Raw genomic sequence first — 21,099 nt, forward strand, 5'->3', positions numbered from 1 at the left:
TCTTCCAGGCTGTCCATTTTTTTGGCATAGAGTTGCTTGTAGTGGTCTCTTAGGATGCTTTGTATTTCTGCGGTGTCTGTTGTAACGTCTCCTTTTTCATTTCTAATTTTATTGATTTGAGTCCTCTCCCTCGTTTTCTTGAAGAGTCTGGCTAATGGTTTATCAATTTTATCTTCTCAAAGAACCAGCTTTTAGTTTTATTGATCTTTGCTATTGTTTTCTTTGTTTCTACTCTGATCTTTATGATTTCTTTCCTTCTACTAACTTTGGGTTTTGTTTGTTCTTCTTTCTCTAGTTCCTTTAGGTGTAAGGTTAGATTGTTAATTTGAGATTTTTCTTGTTTCTTGAGGTAGGCTTGTATTGCTATAAACTTCCCTCTTAGAACTGCATTTGCTGCATCCCATAGGTTTTGGATCATTGCGTTTTCATTGTCATTTGTCTCTAGGTATTTTTTGATTTCCTCTTTGATTTCTTCAGTGAACTCTTGGTTATTTAGTAACGTATTGTTTAGCCTCCATGTGTTTGTGTTTTTTATGTTTTTCTCCCTGTAATTGATTACTAATCTCATAGCGTTGTGGTCAGAAAAGATGCTTGATATGATTTCGATTTTCTTAAATTTACTGAGGCTTGATTTGTGACCCAAGATGTGATCTATCCTGGAGAATGTTCCATGTGTACTTGAGAAGAAAGTGTAATCTGCTGTTTTTGCATGGAATGTCCTATAAATATCTATTAAATCTGTCTGGTCTGTTGTGTCATTTAAAGCTTGTGTTTCCTTATTAATTTTCTGTTTGGATGATCTGTCCATTGGTGTAAGTGAGGTGTTAAAGTCCCCTACTATTATTGTGCTACTGTCGATTTCTTCTTTTATAGCTGTTAGCACTTGCTTTATGTATCGAGGTGTTCATGTGTTGGGTGCATATATATTTAGAATTGTTATATCTTCGTCAATTGATCCCTTGAATATGTAGTGTCCTGCCTTGTCTCTTGTAACATTCTTTATTTTAAAGTCTATTTTATCTGATAGGAGTATTGTTACTCCAGCTTTCTTTTGATTTCCATTTGCATGGAATATCTTTTTCCATCCCCTTATTTTCAGTCTGTGTATGTCCCTAGGCCTGAAGTGGGTCTCTTGTAGACAGCGTATATATAGGTCTTGTTTTTGTATCCAATTAGCGAGCCTGTGTCTTTTGGTTGGAGCATTTAATCCATTCTCGTTTAAGGTAATTATAGATATGTATGTTCCTGTTATCATTTTCTTAATTGTAATGGGTTTGTTTTTGTAGGTCCTTTTCTTCTCTTGTGTTTCCCAGTTAGAGAAGTTCCTTTAGCATTTGTTGTAGAGCTGGTTTGGTGGTGCTGAATTCTCTTAGCTTTTGCTTGTCTGTAAAGCTTTTGATTTCTCCATCGAATGTGAATGAGATCCTTGCCAGGTAGAGTAATCTTGGTTGTAAGTTCTTCCCTTTCATCACTTTAAATATATCATGCCACTCCCTTCTGGCTTGTAGAGTTTCTACTGAGAAATCAGCTGTTAACCTTATGGGAGTTCCCTTGTATGTTATTTGTCGTTTTCCCCTCGTTGCTTTCAGTGACTTTTCTTTGTCTTTGATTTTTGTCAATTTGATTACTATGTTTCTCAGCGTGTTTCTCCTTGGGTTTATCCTGCCTGGGACTCTGCGCTTTCTGGACTTGGGTGGCTATTTCCTTTCCCGTGTTAGGGAAGTTTTCAACTATAATCTCTTCAAATAGTTTCTCGGGTCCTTTCTCTCTCTCTCTTCTCCTTCTGGGACCCCTATCATGCGAATGTTGTTGTGTTTAATGTTGTCTCAGAGGTCTCTTAGGCTGTCTTCAGTTCTTTTCATTCTTTTTTCTTTATTCTGTTCGGCAGCAGTGAATTCCACCATTCTGTCTTCCAGGTCACTTATCCGTTCTTCTATCTCAGTTATTCTGCTATTGATTCCTTCAAATGGATTTTTCATTTCAGTTATTGTACTGCTCATCTCTGTTTGTTTGTTCTTTAATTCTTCTAGGTCTTTGTTAAACATTTCTTGCATCTTCTCCATCTTTGCCTCCATTCTTTTTCTGAGGTCCTGCATCATCTTCACTATCATTATTCTGAATTCTTTTTCTAGAAGGCTGCCTATCTCCACTTCATTTAGTTGTTTTTCTGGTGTTTTATCTTGTTCCTTCATCTGGGACATAGTACTCTGCCTTTTCATCTTGTCTGTCTTTCTGTGAATGTGGTTTTTGTTCCACAGGCTGCAGGATTGTAGTTTTTCTTGTTTCTGCTGTCTGCCCTCTGGTGGATGAGGCTATCTAAGAGGCTTGTGCAAGTTTCCTGATGGGAGAGAAGAGCTGTGGGTAGAGCTGTTTGTTGCTCTGGTGGGCAGAGCTCAGTAAAACTTTAATCTACTTGTCTGCTGATGGGTGGGGTGGGTTCCCTCCCTGTTGGTTGTTTGGCCTGACGTGACCCAGCACTGGATCCTACCCTGCTCTTTGGTGGGGCTAATGGCAGACTCCGGGAGGGCTCACGCCAAGGAGTACTTCCCAGAACTTTTGCTGCCAGTGTCCTTGTCCTCAAGGTGAGCCACACCCTCCCCCCCACCCCCCACCCCCCCCCCCCGCCTCTGCAGGAAACCCTTCAACGCTAGCAGTTAGCTCTGGTTCAGTCTCCTGTGGGGTCACTGCTCCTTCCCCTGGGTCCCGATGTGCATATTACTTTGTGTGTGCCATCCATAGTGGAGTGTCTGTTTCCCCCGGTCCTGTTGAAGTCCTGCAATCAAATCCCACTAGCCTTCAAAGTCTGATTCTCTAGGAATTCCTCCTCCCGTTGCTGGACGCCCAGGTTGGGAAGCCTGACGTGGGGCTCAGAACCTTCACTCCAGTGGGTGGAATTCTGTGGTATAAGTGTTCTCCAGTCTGTGAGCCACCCACCCAGCAGTTATGGGATTTGATTTTATTGTGATTGTGCCCCTCCTGCCATCTCATTGCGGCTCCTCCTTTGTCTTTGGATGTGGGGTATCTTTTTTGGTGAGTTCCAGTGTCTTCCTGTCCATGATTGTTCAGCAGTTAGTTGTGATTCCGGTGCTCTCGCAAGAGGGAGTGAGCTCACGTCCTTCTACTCCGCCATCTTGAACCAATCTGGTAGGTTGTCTTTTGATTTTGTTGATGATTTTCTTCACTGTGCAGAAGCTTTTTAGTTTGTTTATTTTTGCTTTTGTTGCCTTTGCTTTTGGTGTCAAATCCAAAAAATCATTGCCAAGATTGATGTGAAGGAACTTCCTGCCTGTTTTCTTCTAGGAGTTTTATGGTTTAAGGTCTTATGTTCAAGTCTTTAATCCATTTGAGTTGATATTTCTGTATGGTGTAAGATAGTGGTCCAGTTTTATTCTTTTGCATGTGGCTGTCCAGTTTTCCTGACACTGTTTATTAAAGAGACTGTATATTCTTGTCTCCTTTGTCATGAATTAACTGACCACATAAGTGTGGTTTTATTTCTGGGCTTTTAATTCTGTTCCATTGATCTGCATGTCTGTTTTTATGCCAGTATCATACTATTTTGATCACTATAGCTTTGTAATATGGTTTGAAGTCAGGAAGTGTGATGCCTCCAGCTTTGTTCTTTCTCAAGATTTCTTTGACTATTTGGGGTCTTATGTGGCTCCATACATATTTGGGGATTGATTTTTCTCTTTTTGTGAAAAATATCATTGGAATTTTGATAGGGATTGCATTGAACCTATAGATTCCTTTGGGTGGTATACACAGTTTAATAATATTAATTCTTCCAATTCTTGAGTACAGAATATCTTTCCATTTATTTGTGTCATCTTCGGTTTCTTTCTTCAGTGTCTTACAGTTTACAGTGTACAGGTCTTTCACCTCCTTGGTTAAATTTATTCCTGGGTATTTTATTCTCTTTGATGTTCTTTAATCTCTTATAATCTAGAACAGCCCCACTGCTTTTTTTCCCCATATTTGGATCTTTTGAAGGCACCAGGCTGGTTGTTTTACGGAACTGTCCCACATTCTGGATTTATCTGATTGTTTCCTCATGGTGGTATTTAACTTGTTCATCTGTTATCTGAATGTCCTATAAAGTAGAAGTTAGGTCACACAGCTTGATGAAGTTCAGATTACACATTTTTGGCAAGTATACTTGAGAGGTGATGCTGGGTACCTCATACAGCATCACACATTGTCGGAGTATCTCATGATTAGTGATGCTAAGTCTGACCATGGCTTTAAGGGCTTGGCTACCAGATCTCTCCATTGTAAGTTGCATCCTCCCCTTGGCAATGATCAGTTTCTTTGTAGGGTGATTCTTTGGCAGTGTGCAGATGACACATTTTCCTGCTATCCTTTTCACCTACTTGTTTTGATATCTAGTTTTGATTCTTACCTATTGTATTAGAGTTGCAAAATGGTAAATTGCTAATTCTATCATTCCTTCTACGTTTATTAGCTGAGATTTTTCCATAAAGTTGAGCTTTGCCTCATCGACTGGGGCTTTCCTTGAGCTCTGATATCTGTATTTTTTTTTTATTGAAGTATAGTTGATTTACAATGTTGTGTTAACTTCTGCTCTACAGCAAAGTGATTCAGTTATACATATACATACATTCTTTTTCATATTCTTTTCCTTTATGGTTTATTCCAGGATATTGAATGTAGTTCCCTGTGCTATACAGTAGGACCTTGATATCTGTATTTTTAAGAAGCTCCAAGTGACTGTTTAGATAGATTCTAATCAGGATCTTTTTATGACGCAGAAAACACCTCATACTAGCTCCAGATTAAAAGGAGGGTTCCTAGGAACTTCCCTGGCAGTCCAGTGGTTAAGACTCCGTGCTTCCATGGCAAGGAGCATGGGTTCGCTCCCTGGTCGGGGAACTAAGATCCCGCAGCCATGTGGTGTGGCCAAAAAATAATAATAATAAATAAAAAATAAAAGGAGATTCCTGGCAAGACACAGGGGGCTCTCCTGTGTCCAGCTGCAGGAAGTACAGCTTGGCTTAATGGGAATTGAAAGTGGTACAGGAGCTCCTTTCTTGGGCTGTTTTCTCTGCCTCCATCTGCATATTTGCTACTTCATGCTTTCCACAGAATGCCTACTTTGAGGCTCTGCTTCCCCATGTCTTGGGTTCAGACAAGGATTTAGGCAGGCTCCAGGCCTCTTATCTCTCTGGGTGTCATAACTCATATGCTCTCAGCAGAGAATCTCGCTCATCTCAGGAAGCTGTCCATCGGCAGCGGCCTGTGGAGGAGAACACACATTCCAGCAGCGGCTGGGCAGTTTAGGAAAGCAAGGGGTTGGAGGGGTGCAGGTGGGGGCATGGCTAAGACTTCCCCACTCCTCTGGGTTACTCATCTCAGGGGCTCTGTGACCCTCTAGGTACTGATTCAGGCCTCCAGGCCCAGACCCCTTAAGAGACAGAGATGGGCTTTGCATTTCTCAGCCCAGAAATGTCTCCTGACCAGGTGCCCCAGAAGTTAATTCCACCTACCTGTGCTCCAAGTCCTTCCAGGCCTAGGATTCCAGCAGCACTGTCTGAGCAGGCCTTGTCTCCTCTTCTTCCCCACAGCCTGCCGTGGAGGTGCCCCAGTATGTGGGTATCCGGCTTCTAGTAGAGGGCTCCACCATCAAGAAGCCCCTGGCGATGTGTCACCGGCAAATAGAAGTCCGCCCAGCCCTCCCTCACCTGCTGACCCAGCGAGGCTCTGGGGAAGGCAAGGACTCGGGAACCCTTACCCACAGGTCAGCTTCTAGGAAAGTTGCTGGGGCCAGGAGCCTGAGGCACACTGAGAAGCCAGACTCCACTGCCACCACCTCGGCCCCTGGAAAGGGGAAGAAAGGCAAGGCGAAAAGTGCCACAGCCCTGGTCCGCCCCAGTCTCCGGAAGTGGGACCCCCCGCAGCACGATGATGGGCTGCATTTTCACCATGACCTTTGCTAGTGGGGACAGGCATCCCCACCCCTTGAACAGATTGCCATTGAGTCTGAAGAACCCCCAGGCCCTGGGTAAGACCATTCCCCCAAAACACCCCAGGGTCTCAAGGCAATTGCTTCCTGCTCTCCAAGCCCCTCCTAACCACCTGGATTTGTCCCCACCCAAGAGCCACCGGTAGTAAGTAAAAGCCACCATTTACAAAGTATTTTTAAAAAACACACAGCCAAATGAGTATTGTCCCTTCCAAAGTAGTCACTCAGCCAGGCAGTTGTGCTCATTTCAAAGATGCCAGGTCTCAGTCCCAGGTTGATCTCTCTCCAGAGCCCAAGCTTTTCCTGCTGCAGTATTCTGTCTTTGCCTCCATGTAAAGTCACCTTGTGGAAAGGAACTAATATTTGTACAGCACTTCACAGTTTACACTGTGTTGATACCTGACCAGCTCCTTTAGTCCTCACAACCTAGCGAGGTAGGTGCTATTATCCCCGTTTTCCAGCTGAGGTATCAGGAAGTTTAAGGAAGTTGCCCGAGGTTGCACAGCTCCGAAGGGGCAGAGCTGGGATGCAGACCCAGGTCTGTTGGACTCCAAACCCTGTGTTCTTCCCACAGCCTCTGGAGAAGGAACCAGGTGGGCCCCATCTGCCCTCACACACCCCAGCCGTCAGCTCCCCCTGCCTCCCCGCCCTCCATGCACACCTGGAGGGGCAGCTGGTAAGCCTGGGGCTCCCCAGGCCCTCACAGCCCATCACCACTTCCCCACCCTCCACAGCACGGCCCAGCTGCCTTCTCCCCGTGTGCTCCGACCCCAGGGGCGGGGCCTCAGACTGCAGCACAGCAGGCTGGTGGGCTCTGAGGCCCTGTCGACCACAGGCAAGGCCTTGATGACTCTACCTACTGCCAAGGTTTTGATTTCCCTCCCACCTAACCCTGAGCTCAAGCTGGCACCCAACGCCCTGAAACCAAGAAAGGTGGGCCTCGAACGGTGACCCATACCCTGGTGGGCAATGCTGAGAACTGGGGTTAGGGCTGGAAGGGCACAGGTAGAGGGTAGCTCCCAGGCTGGCCTGAGCCCCAAGGGAAGGGCTTGTATCCCTCAGAACCCCCTTCCTGAACAGATTCCTGATCTTCTCTCCTCCTTTCACACCGAGGCTCTTGCTCCCCAGCGCATTCATGGTCCCCCACTTGGAAGTAACTTGTGGTCTCAACCCTTTGAAGTCGGAAATCTTCCTAGCACCCGTAGGAAGATCAAGGCCAAAGGCAACTTCAAGGCCAGACTCTGCGACAAACCCAAGGCAGAGACATGCCTCATGGCGACACTGAGCCTTCCAGGACACCTGCCCCTTATCAGTGCACACCAGGGTCTGGGGGGCATGAGGGACGTGTGGCTACAGAAGTCCTCGCTTCGATCGTCACTGCCCTTATCCTGGACGCAGCACCAAGTAAAAAAGCAAATGAAGTATTTGAGGCTTGGCTCCTTTTCTCTTAGAGGGTGAAGAGAGAGTAGGGTGTGGCTCTGTACCCCAAGGTCCAGAACAAGAGCTAGAGGCCAATCAGCAACTCCTCCACAAAGCAAGGCCCAGAACTTCCCACCCAGTGACAGACATGAGGCATCCTGTCCAGGGACTCCCCTGGCATCTCTGATCTCGGGGTGGGAGGATAAGTCTCATGTTACAGATGAGGAAACTGAGTCTGAACGAGGAGACATGGCTTGCCCAAGATCATGTGGCAGTGAGCAGAAGGCTGGGACACATTACCACGACTGCTGAGCCCTGCGGGTCTCCCCAGTCCCCAAGCCCAGAGGAGGAGCTGGGCTGGCAGCAGAATGACATCTAATGGGCACAAGATTTACAGCAGGAGACACAGCAGAAGAGTGGACCCAGCCCTTCTCCAGATGAAGTGGGTCTCTCCCGTCCTCTGCAAAGGGCCAAGGTCACCTAAAAAGGAAATATCCAATAAGCCACACCCATCTGAAAAAGTTTGGTATTTCTTAATTGTAATGGGTTGAACATTGGTATGTCTTCCTGGAACCTGTCAATATGACTTTATTTGGAAAAAAGGGTCTTTGTAGATGTAAGTACGTTAAAGATTTTTAGATGAGATCATCCTGGATTATCCAGATGGGGCCTAAATCCAATGACAAGTGTCCTTACAAGAGACAAGAGAAGACAAACGAGGAGAAGGCCATGTGGAGACAGAGGCAGAGACTGGTGTGATGCAGCCACAAGCCAGGAAGAGGCAAGGAAGGATTCTCACCTAGAACCTTCAGGGAGAGCACAGCCCTGCTGACACCTTGATTTTGGACTTATGGCCTCCAGAACTAGGAGAGAATCCATTTCTGTTGTTTTAGGCCCCTCAGGTTGTGGTAATTTGTTGCAGCAGCAGCCCTAGGAAACTAACACACTAGTCAAATGAAGATACATAAATTCTGTATATTTATGAATCCATTCTTGCACAGTTGAACCAGGAGATGCGTACAAGCAGGCTCACAGCAGCACTGTGGTAACAGCTGACGACCTAAGTGTCCATTAACAGTCAGATGGGTAGACTGCAAGCTCTGACATTCCACCTCCGCGCCACACAACGGATGCATTTCACAGGGTAGAGCGAGAGCAAGTCTCAAAAGGATATATGCAGCACAATTCCATTCCAACAGAAACTTCGGAAGCAGGGCAAAATGAAATATTTTGTTTAGGGTTGCATGTATATGTGGTAAAACTCTACAAAACAAAGAATTCTCCCAAGTCTGGGCAGTGGTTTCCAACCTTGACTGAACAACAGTACCCATTCCAGAGCTTTTAAAAAAGATCTGATGCCAGGGTCTCCATCCCAGACTGGTGAAACCAGCATCTTTGGGGTGCAGTCGTGGGAGGCATGGGTGTTTTTTTTAAGCTTTCTGAGTGGGCAGGGTAGGGGGTTCTCATGTCGGGCCAGGGTTGAGAGCTGCTGTTGTCTAGGATAGGAGAAGGGATGCTTCTGTTTTGTGCCGAGTGGTGGTTAGGTGGGTGTCACCTTAGAGTTATTCTTTAAATCACAGAGATGTTTTATGCACTCTATATGTTTCATATATTTCACGGTTTTTTAAAGTGAAAGATCTAACATCTTCACTTAAATGAGTAGTCAAATACATAGAGACAGATGACAGAATGGTGGCAACTGGGGCTGGGAGGGGTGGGGGAGGGGGAGTGGGTGTTTAATGGGGAGAGTTTCAGTTTGGGAAGATGAGAAAGTTCTGGAGGTGGATGGTGGTGACGGCTGCACGACACTGTGAATGTCCTTAATGCCTCTGAAATGTACACTTAAAAATGGTTAAGATGGTAAATTTTATTAGGTGTATTTTACCACAATTTTTTTTTTAAAACCTAACATTTTCTCTCAGCTAGAATTGGGCCAGAAACAGCCAGATATAAAGACCACATACTGAGCTCAGCAGAAACCACGGTCCATGATAAACATTTTACTTCTCAGCAAATCCTGAAAACGATACTATGAGGGTAGGTACTTTTCTTATCTCAGGTCCAGAGAGGTGAAGTCATTTGCCCAACACCACACAGCAAGTGGCCTTAGGATGTGATCTTAAATTTGTCCAACTACAGAGGATCTTACACTGTGGCCTTCTGCGTGTTGAGCACTGACCTCACTCTCCTTGGGCCTGACTGCAGCCCATCCGCCCTCCAACCCCCACTGCTTTCCAGCGGGAACAGAAGGACTATTGGTAGTGGAGCCCCAGGCAATGCAGGGTCCTGGAGAAATAAGAGGGCAAAGGTGCCAGAAGCTTGATGGGTGGGTCCCTGGGCCTGGCACCTGGGAGGTAGAGACAATGCAGGTGGAGGTGCAGGGGCAGCTGGGCAGCCTGGGAGGGGGTCAGGTGGAGGCGGCGGAGGAGGGCTTCATCCAGGACCTGGGGTGGGAGAGACATGTCAGCATTCAGCCAGGTGAGCTCTAAGCAAGATGGGAGTGAGGCAAGTACTTCCTCCTCCCTCTGCGTCCGTGTTCTGCACGCCTCTCTACACGTACACACGTACACACTCAAACACACACACTACGGGCAGAGACCAGCTAGGGGGTCACCGAATCGGTTTCCTGGGCATTCAGCGAAACTACATTCCCCAGCCCCTCCTGCAGGTCGGTGAGGCCGTGTGATTGAGCCCCACTGAATGCCACAGGAGTGTGAGCGTGTATCCCGCTTCCGGATCTGGCCCGAGAAAACCTCCCCCGTGAACCTGCCCTGTCTCCTCCTCCGCTGGCTGGATAGCAGCAGCCTGGGTCCCTGAGTGACCCATGCTTGGAGCAAGCCCATCTCTACCCTACCGCCATTAATTGGACTTAACACGGAAGGAAGTTATTGTGTTAAGGCTCTGGTACTTGAGGTTATTGTTAGAGCAGACAGAGTTACCCAAATAGACACACACAACCTCTTTTACCCCTTATACCAAAAAGAATGGCAGACTTAGAAGGGCCTTTAGAAATCAGCCAGTTCGACTTCCTTATTGAACAGATGGGCAGAAAGAGACCCAAGAGAGGGGGTTTCATTTGCTCAGGGCCACAGAGCAAGACAGGGCTACAGGGAGCTATGGAAGCCCAAGCTGCATAGCTAGTGTCTGGAGATGCTCTCCACCCCCACCCCCAGCCCACCCCAAAAGGTAGCCGGCAGGTGGGCTTGGGTACCTGTCTTTGGGGCCTGGTGCTCTCAGCAGGCAGCAGAAAGCGCTGGCCCAGAACAGTGGCCACACGGGCAGAGTACATGTGGTCCCCGAGCAGAGGGCAGAGCTGTAGTGCCATGTGCACCTGTAGCTGGCTGGGAAACGCTAGAAGACAAGAGAGACAGGACAGATGGCAGGCAGCGGCTCTTTCTGTCCACCCGGTATTGCCCCTCCCCTTCCCTCTGGGGAGATGCCACCCCCATTCTCAGATGGTGTGGTTTCAGAGAGGTGAATGCTACCACCCCTGCCAGTGGAGAGGGGTGCATGACCAGGTCGGGACAGTCAGAGCTGTCAGTCCACCAGCCCTGCGGGATTCGTCCATGAAGAGGGGCAACCCTGAATTTACTGTGATGCTACTGGGAATGAAGAACGCTCTTTCCCGCTGGGGTGTGAGGCTGGGGCTGCTGGAGCGCCTGCCATCTCTGCCCCCACGGGGACAGCCTGTGGGAGGAAGAAGCCAGCGGGCAGGAGGCGAAAAGAAAGTGAGAAACAGCTTCCTGATGATGTCCTCCGAGCCTCGGGATGCAGCCAGGCCTGAACTTTGAGTTACCTGAGCCAATAACTTCCCCTTTTAGATTACACCAACTTGAACTGGTTTTGGGGAAACTTAAATCGTACAAAATTGTTCACATAAGTAAACTTATTAATCCTCCTGACAACCCTATAAGGTGGGTTCTATCATCATGCCCACCTTATAGACAGGAAAACCGAAGCTCAAAAAGAAGTGACTGGCCCACCGTAAGCTGGGATTCAAACCCAGGAGCTGTCCTCTGCTTTCACGTCTGGCAATATGCTGGACCGGATAATCTAAAAATCCACTTCTTATAAGCCACTTAGAAACACTGGAAAACTTTAATGATCATCCTTCTAAATACACAGCTGGGCACAGAGGAAAGTAAGGTCCCCCAGACGAAGATACAAAAGGAAAACAAATCCAGAGCACAGTGAAGCCAACATTTCACCTATTCTGGGGTACTGCCAATTTTGGGATGCAGGGGGCTTGGGTTTAAGTAGCTACAAGGGGCCAGGGGTGAGGTCTTGGTGCCCAAATGAAATCAGAGAGGCTACATCTTCACTGACAGGATGGACCAGGAGAAAAAGCCAGCCGCCAAGGAAGGGAGATGAGAACCTTAGGTCTGGATGAGGGGAAGAAAAAAGAATTCACAACCATGAACTGCTGCTATGAATTGAGCTGCTCTCACACAGGTTTGGGGCTCTAATACCACATGCATGAACTGTGAACTTCCAACTGAGACATTAATATTTAGGTCCTGAAGCAGTGACATGGGGCACTCAGCAGAAGCAAAGGCAGAACCTCTCCTGAAGTCACCACCTCCAATGAGGCAATAAAGGATTTCCACTGATAAAAGCCCAGCTCAACCTGAATTCACAATCCTGAATCACAGAACAAGAAGGAAACAATCCACCAAGGGGAGAGAGTCTGCAGGAAACCAACAGATTAGACCCTCAGAATCTCAGACAATGGAATTATAGAAACACAACATAAATATGTTTTAAATGACTAAAGACAAAAAAGAACAAGTAATATGAGAAAAAACCAGATACCCTATTTTTTGGAAGGCCATTGGTATTTGTAAAAGAACCAACTAAGAAAAAAAAAAGAACTAGAACTTCTAGAAGTGAAAAATACAATCAATGGGTAGGATAAACTGGCAGGTTAGATCCAGTGGAAGAGAAAATTACTCAACTGGAAGGTAGATCTAAAGATTACCCAGAAAGCGGCAGAGATAAAGACATGAAAAATGTGAAAGAAAAGTTGAGACACAGCAGTAGAATGAGAAAGTCAGACGTCTATCAGGCATTCAAAAGGAAGGATGCAAGAGGCACATTTGAAAAGGGAACTTTCCAGGATGGGTGAAAGAGATTAATCTTCAGACTCAGGAAACACAGTGAATCCCAAGCAAGATAAATAAAACTAAACCCACACACCTGGGTTCACCATAGTGAAACTACAGAACATCAAAGGTAAAGAGAAGACGTTGAGATCGATAACTAAGAGAAAAAACAGGTGAGCTGCAGAGGGGTGACCATCAGACTGATAGGAGAAGCACTGCCCCTCCAGGTGGAGCTGGTCACATACATCCTTACAGTCCATCAAAGGCTCCCCAGGCTGCCACTAAAACTACCACCACCCTCCCACCTCCTGCCTCCTCCAGCCAAATACCATTTGTCAAGTCTGGCTGGGGCTCCAGACCCACCTGTCAGTGGCTGCAGCTGGACCAGGGCACAGCCAGAGCCCATGGCCACCACACGGAAGTAGCTGAGGGTCCTCTTGACACCTTCCAAGATGTCCTTTCGGGATGGGGACTTCACTGGAACTACCTGTGGTGGCAGCCCCCAAGAATGAACAAGCTTCACACACACCTGGGAACTACCCGCAGACTCTCCTTGCTCCCAACAGACTTAGGACAGGGCCACAGTATAGGCTGTCGTCACTCGCCTGTATTAGGGGTCTGGAGGGCCAGTCACCCCACGTCTATACCCTGTAGGGGTAATATGTCTGGAAGGACCCCTCCTCTTCCCCACCTAGACCCTGACTCACAAGATTGACCCCATCAATATGTTCCAGTTTCAGAGCTGCTTGGATCTTCCCCTCAGAAGTAGCTGGGATCCCATCAGTGACAGCACTGAGAAAGAGGCAAGAGGAAGTCACGCAGTGGCTTTTGCTGGGACCTGTCCATTGCCCTGGGAGCCTCCCAGCCCCTCTCACCAGTAGGTGACTGTGGGTCTCCTGGCTCTCTGCGAGTGAGTGAAGAACTTCTGGAGGCGGCTTGCTGTCTGGGGACAACTGGAGAGGAGTACAAGCCCAGAGGTTTCCCTGGAGGAAGGAGACAAATCACAAAAGTTAAAATCCCCTGGGCTCACCCACACAAAAAGGAGACCCCAGACTTTCCTGGCGTTCCAGTGGTTAAGACTCTGCGCTTCCAGTGCTGGAGGTGCGGGTTCAATACCTGGTTGGGGAACTAAGATCCTGTATGCCGCTTGGCACAGCCAAAAAAAAAAAAAAAAAGAGAGACCCCTAGAAAGGAACACCTGACCTGCCTAAGACCAAACAGTAACATCAGGACTATAACCCAGACCTCTTGAGAAACAAGTAAGTCTTCCCCGTGTTTGATAATAAGAGTACATTGCTTAAATGTGTTCCTCATTTTGCTCTGGCTCCCAGGGAGCTCAGAGCCAAACATCATAACAATTACCACCAACTGTTGAGTGTCTACCATGTGCTAGGCACTGTACTAGGAATTTTATATATATTAGCTATTAAATAATTTAATTCCCCACAAGCAAGCCCATGAGTTTGTGGAACTGCAGAAACATTTCATCTCAAGCACCGTCTCTAATAGATGGCAATTAGAGGAAAGAATATCACAGATCAGTTGACAATACCTGCCATGAATATGGAATTAGAGAAGTGACTGCACACTGAGCATAGATATTATTAGCTCTATTTTATGATTAAAGAAACTGAGGCTTAGTGATAGCTAAGATCACAGTTTATGCATAAGGATTTGAACCCAGATCTATCCACTTCCTCCTCCTTTTCCTTGTATCCTACCTCTGTGATCCCAAACCAGCCCAAGGAAAATGTCTCAGTTTATTCCCAAGTAGTTATGCCCCCACCCCAGATGGATGCCTGTCCTTCTACCTTCCTCTCACCCCCACCACTTACTTTCCAGATGCTCGGACAACCTGGAGCTCCCTCTCCCCGAGCCCCAGGGACTGGCTCAGCTCCGGGAGCACTGAGAGCAACGTCAGCTCTCCTGGTTTTCCTGGGGAAAAAAAAGGAAGAGTACAAGTTGCTCCCAGAGGCAACTTTATCCCACCTTTCCTTTCTCTTCACCATTTTGTCCCCTCAGAGACATCAAAACCCCTTTCATTGCATCTCTTTCCCCTGCCCATACCTGTCACTGGCAGGCCCTGTGGCTTGTTCAGTGTCACCAGAGGTCCTGAAACGTATAATACATAAACATCATCAACAGCAAATGCAGTTTACAAAGCACTTTCTCAATTCATATAATCGTGTGGTCCCAGTACAACTCTCATACATGTTATCATCCTGAACTTTCTGAACCTTATATGCTAAGCTTGCTGCCTGCCACGTCAGGGCCTTTGCACTTGCTGTTTCCTCTCTCTCAGATTTTCACGTGGCTGCTTCCTTCATATCATCATGGCTCAAATGTCACCATCACAAAGAGGCCCAAGTCTCCAATCTAATGTCTGCTCCCTTCCTGCAGTTCCTCATCATCGCTGTTTTATTCATAGCACTGATCACTAGTAAGTACCTTTTTCATTTATTTTCTGGTTAATCAATTTCTCCTGCTGAAATGTTGGCTCCCTGAAGGCAGAAACCATATTTATTTTGTTCAGCACTATATAGCCATGTCTAGAACAGTGCCTGGAACATAGCCTATGCTCAATAAATAGCTGAGAAAATTTAAAAATCACCGGAGACTGAGGCTCAGAGAAATTATTCTCCTAAAGCCACACAGCAAGCTGATTACAGAGCCCACATATGGCTCCGAAGCCTGTGTTTTGCCCCTCAATAAACATTTTATTACAGCAATTTCCTTTACAGAGAGCCTACTAGTGCAAAGCTCTCTAGTTATTTACACTTTCCCACTCCACAGCCCTATCCCCATGATGCTGAGGCACAGAGAGATTATGTGTCTGGTCCCAGCTCCTATGGCTAGTGGGAGGCAGAACCAGGATTTGATCCCACAGGCTTTAGTAGGGAACCCAGCCAGATGCTCAGAAGGCTCAGGTGAAGACTCCTCCCCTTCTGGGTCTCCCTGCAGCTGTCCCTCCCACCCCTCACCTTTCTGATCCACCACAGCTGCCCTCAGCACATCAACCAGCTCCTCCCTACTGACGTTCTCTGGCCGCAGCAGCCCCGAGAAAGGCTGGTCATCCAGGGGCCCCGACCGTTTGCTGGAGCCTCGACGTTGCTGCTGATGCCTGGAAAAGGTTAGGTAAGCAACAGGAGAATCATTGCCGCCCGTTCTCCACACACCTCTTCCTAAATGCTGCGGCTTCCTATTAATGCTTCAGAAAGCCTGGGTTGAGTTTCCCGAAATGTTAGGTTCGACTGGCCCCACTGTACAGAAGAGAGAACTGAGGCTCAGAGAGGTCTACTGACCAGTTTAGGATCACACAGCAGAGCTGGATTAGAACCCATATCTGCCTAACTCCAGATCCCGCACACACCCTCCCCCGGCCCCAACCTCCCTCCTACACAAAGGAGGGCGGGGGTTTCTAATCACCGGGCCTCGGTGCCAAAGCTTGAGGCTGTGCGCGCTGCGCGGACCCCCAGACCCCGCCGCCAGCCACCCCAGACCTGGCCCGAAACACGACAGCCGCCCATCTCCGGAGCGAGGACAGTGCGCATGTGTCCGGAAGGGCTCCCCGGAGATGCCCCACAGCGCGCCGATTGGTCAGATTGACTGTCAATCGGAATAGCGAGGCTCAGATCTGTGAGAAGGCGGAGCTTTGCCTTTGCCAAGGAACGAGGTGAAGAAATTCTCGTCTGTGCTTTTGGGGAAAGCGAGTCACGGAGCAGAGGAGGAATTTACTGGGGGTCAGAGGACCTGTCTTAGGACAAAGCCAGGTTTTCTGATCATCATTGCAATTCTTAGGAGCCTTTCTGACTTCAAAAAAAAAAAAAAACCCGCCAGGGCTTCCCTGGTGGCGCAGTGGTTGAGAGTACGCCTGCCAATGCAGGGGACGCGGGTTCGTGCCCCCCCTGGGAAGATCCCACATGCTGCGGAGCGGCTGGGCCCGTGAGCCATGGCCGCTGAGCCTGCGCGTCCGGAGCCTGTGCTCCGCAACGGGAGAGGCCACAGCAGTGAGAGGCCCGCGTACCGCAAAAAAAAAACAAAAAACCGCCATTGCGCACAATTTTGTAAGGCAAATTGGAAAAAAAAAAAAATTCCACACTCGTTGGTACAGTGAACTTGCTTTGAAGAACACAGCCTGGTGCAAAATCCAAAAGGAAAAAAAGGCCAGAAGCAGAAAGACGTTCACTGCACCACTATTTATAAAAGCAAAACCAAAACAAATCTCAAAACCGGAAACAAATTGTCCTTTGATTAGATCTATAAAGGAAATAAATCTTATTAATCACCCATTCATCATTTTTTGAATGCTAACTCTACGCAAGGCCTTGGCATCTGTGAACTGCAAACATTAACAAGACTCGGCCCCAACCACAAGAAGTTCACCTTTAAGATCACAGCATCACAACCCACCTTGGCGAAAAGCTGTGGAGATGCTCAGAGAGAGAAGAGTGAGGAGCCCAGGAGCCCGCTGAAATCTGAGAAAGCTCCCCAGCAGGGGTTGTGATTGACAGACTGGGAAGATCTCAGAAATTCACCAGGAGGGAAAGGTGTGGGTGGGAGGAGAGGGCGCGGGCAACAGGAAAAAGAAGACGGTAAGTGCAAAAAAAGCAAAAAGCAAAATGGGCTCTATCCTGTAATTACAACTATGAAAAAGTTACATGCAACCTGTGTATTATTTTGTTTACTAAGAGCACTATAACTTTCAATTCATTGTTTGCATTAGTGAAAGACTGCAGATAAACCAACATCTGTCAACAGAGGAATGGCTAAATTAATTGTAGCACATACACATGCAGCCATTAATTGAAGAATGTGTGGGGGTCTACATGTGGTAATGTGAATCAATCTCCAGAATATATTAAATCAAAAAACAACAAAGTGAAGAACAGTGTGACTAGAATATGCATATACGTGCATGCGTGTGATTTACATATATTTATTATATTTAAATATTTCTGCATTTCTGAAAGGGCATACACAAATGAGATGTTGGTTGCTTCCAGAAAAGGAATCAGAAGTGAGAACGTGAATAATTATTTTTACCCTTTAGAACTGCTTAAATTTTTAACCTCATTGATATATCTCTTCTTCAGACACACATGGAGCCCTAGTTTAAAAATATAAGCCAGACCCCTGCCCCCAAAAAAAAGGGACTTCCCTGGTAGTTAAGACTCGTGCTTCTCGGTGCTTTGTGACCGCCTGGAGGGGTGGGATAGGGAGGGTGGGAGGGAGGGAGACGCAAGAGGGAAGAGATATGGGAACATATGTATATGTATAACTGATTCACTTTGTTATAAAGCAGAAACAAAAAATAAATTACTCATCAAAAAAAAAAAAAAAAAGACTCATGCTTCTACTGCAGGGGGTGTGGGTTCGATCCCTGGTTGGGGAACTAAGATCCTGCATGCTGCATGGCGCGGCCAAAAAAAAAAACTAAGCCAGATATAAAAGACTATGGTTCATAAAAATTTTTTTAAATAATGAAAATAAGTAGAAATAAAATTTTTAAAAGACTGTGTGATTTTAGTTACATGACATTTTAGAAAAGTCGGTGGTTGACAAGGGCTGGAGTGGTTGAGGGAATGAGAATCGACTAGAAAGGGGAAGAAGGGAAACTTTTGGTGTACTGGAACTAGTGGTTACATATCTGTATAAATTTGCCAAACCTTATTGAACTATATACCTTAAAAGGGTAGATTTTATTGTATGTAAATTATACCTCAGTAAACTTAATTGGTTTTAATTGAAAGGTTTAAATAGTCAATTTAAAAAGATATATATATATATTTACTTATTTGGTCGTGCTGGGTCTTAGTTGCAGCATGCAGGATTTTTAGTTGCAGCATGTGGGATCCAGTTCCCTGACCAGGGATCTAACCCGGGCCCCCTGCATTGGGAGCGTGGAGTCTTAACCTCTGGACCAACCAGGGAAGTCCCAAAAGTCAATTTTTAAATGTGCACAAATTCAGACAGGACTGGCAAGAAATTTAGCAAGAATGCAAGTAATTTTATCTTGTTTTGGGCTTGGACATTACTGTGCTGTGTCCTAAGGCCCCACGGTATTTTGGAACCTCTCTTCTGAAAGGTGCGTTCATAATTTGCAGCTTGAGCAAAGATGGAAAGGCGGAGGCCGAGGGGCAGGACACAGCCTACCTTACCGACAGCAGACTTCACCACTGGCCACGCTTGGCCCCAGGAAGGGCCATTCCCCCACTTGGACTGGCCCCTGGCCCTGCCAAGGCTTGAGCTCCTTTGCTCTTTGGAATTTTCCCTCCACACGCCCCAGCCTCAGCAAAGCCTGCCCTCTCCTGTTCACTGCCCACAGCTGGTGTGACTCCATTAATCTCCAAGCTTCCAGAAGAAAAGGAAGAAACCTAATTATCCCTAGGCTGGGAGGGCTCAGTGCCAAGAGACAGTGATCAGCCACTCAAGACTCACATGTGAAACTCAGAATATCAGGAGGAAGGCAAGTTGGGACAAATTCCAAGTTTCAACCACCCCAGCCCGACTCAGTTTATGACTAACTTCACAAGAAGAGCAGGTAGGCCACAGCCTCAGCAAGAGTTGAATGGGAATAGCTTCTGTGCTGATGTAAACATCATGCCTTCATGCCCCAAGGCCTACCCCATGGACCCAGGACAGCACTGAGCCAGGCCTCCAACCATAGCTGCAAGAGCAGGAAAGCCCAGAATGGAAATGTTCCTTGCTAGCTCTGGCAGCTCCTTCCACACGTGGCTGCAGGGTATGGGTCAGCTGCCAGAAATAACCCTCCAGACTTTTACTTTGGTAACATAGGCCTTTGTCTTAGTATTTAATAAACCCAAGTAGCCTTTATAATTAGTCAGAAATGACACATATTTGAATCTGAGAGGCACAGACCAAAGCACAGTCTCCTACAAACCTAGCCTTTCATGCTTGTCTTGTTTGAGTTGCTTGATATTGAAAAATGCCAGCTCACACTGATGAACTAATACTTTGTGGCTACCTAACGGCTCATTTCGAAATCCTAAGATTAAGAGTTCTGAACATGAAAGGAGGGCTGCCTAGCAAGGTAGGGAAGCCTTCGGAGGAGAGTTGCATTACAGCTTGACTAGTACTTTCCCACCTACACACTTAAAAGTTTGTACTAAAATGTGACATTGAGAAACTGGAAGAGTGCCTTAATCCCATAATCCCTATTAATGCCCTTCTTTTTTTTTTTTTTTAAATTGAGGTATAGTTGATTTACAGTGTTGTGTTAGTTTCTGGTGTACAGCAAAGTGATTCAGTTATACATATATATATATTCTTTTTCAGATTCTTTTCCATTGTAGGTTATTACAAGATATTGAATATAGTTCCCTGCGCTATACAGTAGGACCTTGTTTACCTTTTTTTTTTTTTTTTGTGGTACGCGGGCCTCTCACTGCTGTGGCCTCTCCCGTTGCGGAGCACAGTCTCCGGACGCGCAGGCCCAGCGGCCATGGCTCACGGGCCCAGCCGCTCCGCGGCATGTGGGATCCTCCCAGACCGGGGCACGAACCCGTGTCCCCTGAATCGGCAGGCAGACTCTCAACCACTGCGCCACCAGGGAAGCCCCCCCCCTATTTTATATATAGTAGTGTGTATCTGTTAATCCCAAGCTCCTAATTTGTCCCCCTCTCCGCCTTCCCCTTCGGTAACCATAAGTTTGTTTTCTGTGTCTGTGGGTCTGTTTCTGTTTTCTAAATAAGTTCATTTATATCATGTTTTTAGATTCCACATAGAAGTGATATCATATGATATTTGTCTTTCTCTGTCTGACTTGCTTCACTTTTTATGATCATCTCTAGGTCCATCCATGTTGCTGCAAATGGCATTATTTCATTTTTTTATGGCTGAGCACTCGTCCATTGTATATATGTACCACATCTTCTTCACCCATTCATCTGTTGATGGACACTTAAGTTGCTTCCATATCTTGGCTATTGTAAGTAGTGCTGCTATGAGCATAGGGGGGCACATTTCTTTTTGAATTAGAGTTTTTGTCTTTTCCAGATATATGGCCAGAAGTGGGATTGCTGGATCATATAGCAGCTTTATTTTTAGTTTTTTAGGGACCCCCATACTGTTCTCCATAGTGGCTGCACAATTTCCATTCCCACCAACAGTGTAGGAGGGTTCCTTTTTCTCCACACCCTCTCTAGCATTTATTATTTGTAGACTTTTTGATGATGGGCATTCTGACTGGTGTGACGTGATACCTCATTGTAGTTTTGATTTGCACTTCTCTAATAATTAGCAATGTTGAGCATCTTTTCATGTGCCTACTGGCCATCTATATGTCTTCTTTGGAGAGATGTCTATTTAGGTCTTCTGCCCATTTTTTGATTGGGTTGTTTGCTTTTTTTGATATTGAGCTATATAAGCTGTTTTTATATTTTGGAAATTAAGCCCTTGTCAGTTGCATCTTTTGCAAATATTTTCTCCCACTCTGGAGATTGTCTTTTCATTTTGTTTATGGTTTCCTTTGCTGTGCAAAAGCTTTGAGTTTATTTAGGTTGCATTTGTTTATTTTTGCTTTTATTTCCATTATTCTAGGAGACAGATCCAAAATAAATATTGCTGTGATTTATG

The 21,099-nt window shown here is 46.3% G+C and overlaps 2 protein-coding genes across 6 annotated transcripts in view; one reads left to right on the forward strand and one right to left on the reverse strand.

Annotated features, from left to right (window-relative positions):
* Positions 1-7,108, forward strand: part of TTLL3 (tubulin tyrosine ligase like 3) — a 28,368-nt gene extending 21,260 nt beyond the window's left edge. For 2 of the 5 annotated variants that reach the window (XM_089919633.1, XM_089919632.1), the window contains 2 exons: positions 5,586-5,856; positions 6,445-7,108. In XM_089919633.1, coding sequence (XP_089775759.1) covers positions 5,586-5,856; positions 6,445-6,830 — 657 coding nt within the window. In that variant the 3' untranslated portion in view covers positions 6,831-7,108. Of the gene's footprint in view, positions 1-5,585; positions 6,058-6,444 lie in introns of those variants that run through there. The other 3 variants (XM_089919631.1, XM_089919630.1, XM_030759439.2) reach the window with 3 other exon arrangements.
* A 2,141-nt stretch (positions 7,109-9,249) lies between these two features.
* On the reverse strand, positions 9,250-16,070 carry RPUSD3 (RNA pseudouridine synthase D3). Its single transcript, XM_022564696.3, has 9 exons — positions 15,931-16,070; positions 15,486-15,625; positions 14,572-14,616; positions 14,340-14,439; positions 13,380-13,487; positions 13,212-13,296; positions 12,868-12,991; positions 10,614-10,753; positions 9,250-9,846 (listed from the first exon to the last, which is right to left on the reverse strand). Exons 1-9 carry the CDS (start codon positions 16,053-16,055, stop codon positions 9,655-9,657), a joined length of 1,059 nt encoding a protein of 352 aa, XP_022420404.2. The 5' UTR covers positions 16,056-16,070; the 3' UTR covers positions 9,250-9,654.
* Positions 16,071-21,099: the final 5,029 nt, after the last annotated feature.

This window comes from Delphinapterus leucas, chromosome 10 (genome assembly GCF_059928025.1).
Source record: "Delphinapterus leucas isolate spDelLeu-1000000601 "Yukka" chromosome 10, BTC_Dleu_Yukka2, whole genome shotgun sequence".
NCBI classification, from domain to species: domain Eukaryota; kingdom Metazoa; phylum Chordata; class Mammalia; order Artiodactyla; family Monodontidae; genus Delphinapterus; species Delphinapterus leucas.

Coding starts and splice junctions, on each gene's coding strand:
- RPUSD3 (XM_022564696.3), bottom strand. CDS start 16,055: ATGCGCACTGTCCTCGCTCCGGAGATGGGCGGCTGTCGTGTTTCGGGC. Junction 15,626..15,930: donor AGCTTTGGCACCGAGGCCCG/GTGATTAGAAAC, acceptor AACCTTTTCCAG/GCATCAGCAGCAACGTCGAG. Junction 9,847..10,613: donor GCACCAGGCCCCAAAGACAG/GTACCCAAGCCC, acceptor CTCCCACCCCAG/GTCCTGGATGAAGCCCTCCT.